Source organism: Belonocnema kinseyi, chromosome 8 (assembly GCF_010883055.1).
Source record: "Belonocnema kinseyi isolate 2016_QV_RU_SX_M_011 chromosome 8, B_treatae_v1, whole genome shotgun sequence".
In the NCBI taxonomy this organism is placed as follows: Eukaryota; Metazoa; Arthropoda; class Insecta; order Hymenoptera; family Cynipidae; genus Belonocnema; species Belonocnema kinseyi.
The window spans coordinates 43,623,292-43,626,811 of NC_046664.1; the positions used below are offsets into that span (position 1 = coordinate 43,623,292).

General features: G+C 35.8%; 1 protein-coding gene across 2 annotated transcripts in view; it reads right to left on the bottom strand.

Annotated features, from left to right (window-relative positions):
- LOC117178122 (probable G-protein coupled receptor Mth-like 1) overlaps positions 1 to 2,884 on the bottom strand; it is a 264,166-nt gene extending 261,282 nt beyond the window's left edge. For both annotated transcript variants that reach the window (XM_033369377.1, XM_033369376.1), the window contains exon 1: positions 2,011 to 2,884. In XM_033369377.1, the coding sequence (XP_033225268.1) occupies positions 2,011 to 2,522 (512 nt within the window). In that variant the 5' untranslated portion in view covers positions 2,523 to 2,884. The remainder of the gene's footprint in view (positions 1 to 2,010) is intronic.
- Positions 2,885 to 3,520: the final 636 nt, after the last annotated feature.

The following is a 3,520-nucleotide window of genomic DNA, read 5'->3' on the forward strand; positions in this document are numbered from 1 at the left end:
ATCTGAAAAATCTCTATCCCATCCACACACTATTCCTTTCCCCTGCCGAGTGAGTCACGCCTACCCCGAAAGGGAAATGGCTTAATGGTGTAATAATAAAAACACCCCTGTCCCTTTTCCAAAGCCCCACGCGGGGGGGGGCATCCCTGCGACTGGTCACAGAAATAATGTAAGATAACTTCCTGTTCCTTTTTACAACACTTTATGGGTCGGAGAGGCACCCCTTTGACTAGTCGAAGTAATTACATAAGTTACAGGAACGAAGAATATTTCGTGATTAGTACTGTCTAAATTGAATAACAGGAATTAGTGTTTTCTATCATATTGAAATAAAAGTTTAATTATGATAAGGCTGAAAAATAGTGCGAGGCGTTTGACTGAAAATCACTATATTTTATCAACTATAATTGCGCTATTAGGATTTTTTCAGAACGATTGGCTAAATGGTGAAAATAGTTTAATTGTCCCGAATTTCGGTATGACTAACATTTTTGGTAATTTTTGTTTAGTTGAAAGGATAAATTTCATAAAATGCATCCTTTTCGGGACGACTAGCCAAATGGTAAAAATAGGCTAGTCCCGAAATTCGGGAAGACTATACGCAGCCTAATTTATATCACTTTTAATTCGTATGCCTAAAGTTGAATTTTTTTCGAAATTTTAGATTTCAATTGGCAAAAAAATTAAAATAAATAGAGAACCTTTTCACTCAGGGATGGCAGTACTTGAAGTTCTGAAAGTTCAAATGAACGAAATTTTTATTGGTGGTTTTGTAAACAAGAAATAGCGCTAAAATATTGATTCAATTTGTATTGTAAAAAGCAAATTACAAAATAAACTTCAAATGCATTATTTTAATTGTAGTTGGAGCAATGTTTGTTGATCAAATGAAAATGGGAAAAATGTTTTGTTCATTTGAACGCTCTGAACTTCAGGTACATCAGGGATGATTAAAAATGAAATATAAAGTCAAAACAGTGCTACAAAAAATGTTGTAAAATAATACAAGAGTTATATATTCCTTTAGCCACTTTAGTGGTTATTGCAAAATAATATTACTGGACTTTTTTTTGCAAAAGTTTCTTCACGGATGATGTTCGAATATTTTTTATCTGTAATTAAAAAAAACTGACGGGAGCGTTTTTTTCAAAAAACAATTATTATTCCTATTTTTAATTTCTGGATTTTAAATATAGTAGGTTTCTTTTTGCTTAAAAGCGAGCTTAAAAGCTAATTTAAACATAACTATGAAATTACGTTCCTTTTATTGCAGCAAAATTGGCTAAAATTTTTTTTTAAGACTGTGTTTCTTGTCTCCCGAAAAATTGGGGGAGCTGAAAAAAGCTTATGAAGAATACTTCACTGCTCATCCAGAATTTCGAGACGAGACACTTTGGTTTTTTTTATCGCCGGTTTATCCCAGGTTATAATGAAATGATCTGATAAATATTATCTAACTTCAAGGATCTTTCGGTTACAGTTGGTTGAGGCTCATATGAAAATTTCTTCATTTCTGGGTACAAAAATACAAAAATCGTTTTTTTTTTTCAAAAAAACACCTCCAATTATTTTCATCTTAAAATTTTCGTGGGATACAATATTATCATAAACAACATAAACACATTTACCTCCAAATTGCCTTTAAATTTTGTTCAGCCACGCCGTGAAACTCTATCTTTAATTCTCAAATTAAAATAATTTCAACATTTCATAAAATTTATGTAAAAATGTATTTAAAAAATTGAGTTCAAACTGTGTGGACCTCAGCAAAATGTTTCACACAACAGTAAAAAATTTAATTGTCAATGTTTTACTGGCTTACTTATAAAAAGCAGAAAAAAAATCTCAACAATTCTAAACAACCAAAATCGAAAATGTGCGGCCTTTGTAGTTGAAATGATCTACCATTCTAACATAAAAGCCTGAAAACCGGTTCGACATGATTGGAGCTCATTCAACGATTTACCAAGGATAATGGGAGAAAATTTGGCCAATTCCAAAGAACGTTACCTGTTTTCATCATAGGCAGCATTCGGACCACAACATCGACGAATACTCGGCCTCATAGTGGAAGCTGCTCTCTGGCTATCGTTTGTCTTCACTACACACACAAGTAACGCGTTCGCATCCGCACAATATTCTTCAGGATTTAAGTGTCTACCGGACCCGGATTCCAAAACAGCTTCTCCCGTGTCCATTAAAATAAAGGGATTATACGCACTGTAAGGCAAAAAAGTCAACACCTGTGAATCCGCACATTTGGGTTTTCGCGCCTCTTGAACTTCCCACTCGTTCGGGATTTGTGATAACACACTCCTCTTCTTCGGGGAGTAAATAAATGGGGTCCACATATTCGTTGTCGAAACGCATCTTGGAATTTCATTTTCACTTTCTTTCACCAATTCCTCTCTGTAGTGACAACACTTCAAAATCTTAATTTTTCCCTTCACAGGATCTTCTGGTTCGGATATCACTGCCGCCAAAAGCGTCCAGAACATAACCCCAAAAATGACCCCCTTCATTTTGAAAATATCCTGGCAAAATGTCTGGACACACCCGTGGACCAAAATATCACAAAAGTTAATTTAGGGACATATCAGGTGGTAGAATGTTCAACCCTGCAATGTTTATAAACACATCACTTGTCACAAAAATTCACTTAAATCCAAAATAGAGCACAAAACTTGAATCTAGTTTATATTTGCACCACAAAACTCTTCAAAAGAGTCCAACTTTTCTGAAAGTTTGCAGTTCGGTGCGGCAGAGGAATTTACAAACAGCAGTACCAAATTTAGCAAACTAATAGTTTTGGCTAGAATGCAACGAACGAAAACGTGTTCGTTCTGAGTTTGTTTTGATCGGAAAATATAAGGACGAAAAGGTATACAGCCTTCCGCGCGACGGTTTCGGAGTTACTAAAGTCCACGAGGGATTTGAAGCGCGCCGGCGACTGGCAGCGTGGTCGAGGTATGCGCGCGCATGATTCAGACCATTCTCTTGCGTCCCTTTCCCCTTCGTCCAGGTGCATGTGACTCCCACCCTGAATCCGGAAATGCAACAGTACCCGCCTATCCGTGAAATAAGCGCGCCAACGTGCCCAGGGTTAATTGCAATAATACGGGTTTTCTAAATTACTATTAGACGACTAAAATTGCTGCGGTTAAGTCAGGAGATAATTGAGATTTTGAAGCAGCGGTTAATGATTTGATTAAGGATAAATCAGTTATTTTTGTAAGAGATTTTTTTAATGTTGAGACCTGTAATAATTTTGCAAATACAAAGTATATGAAAAAAGAAAGCACTCTAAATATCAACCATCTTCAACTAAGGTGACCAGATGTCCTGATTTATTAGGACATGTTCTGACTTTTATCGCTGTCCTGATTTTCTGATTTTTTGTACTATGTCCTGATTTTTTATGCGTCATTCACTCTACTGACACTCTTTTTATTAACTATTTGCCGCCATACTTTCCTGTCCTGGCATACTTCTCTAGCTTCTTTTATGTCCATGCATTTTT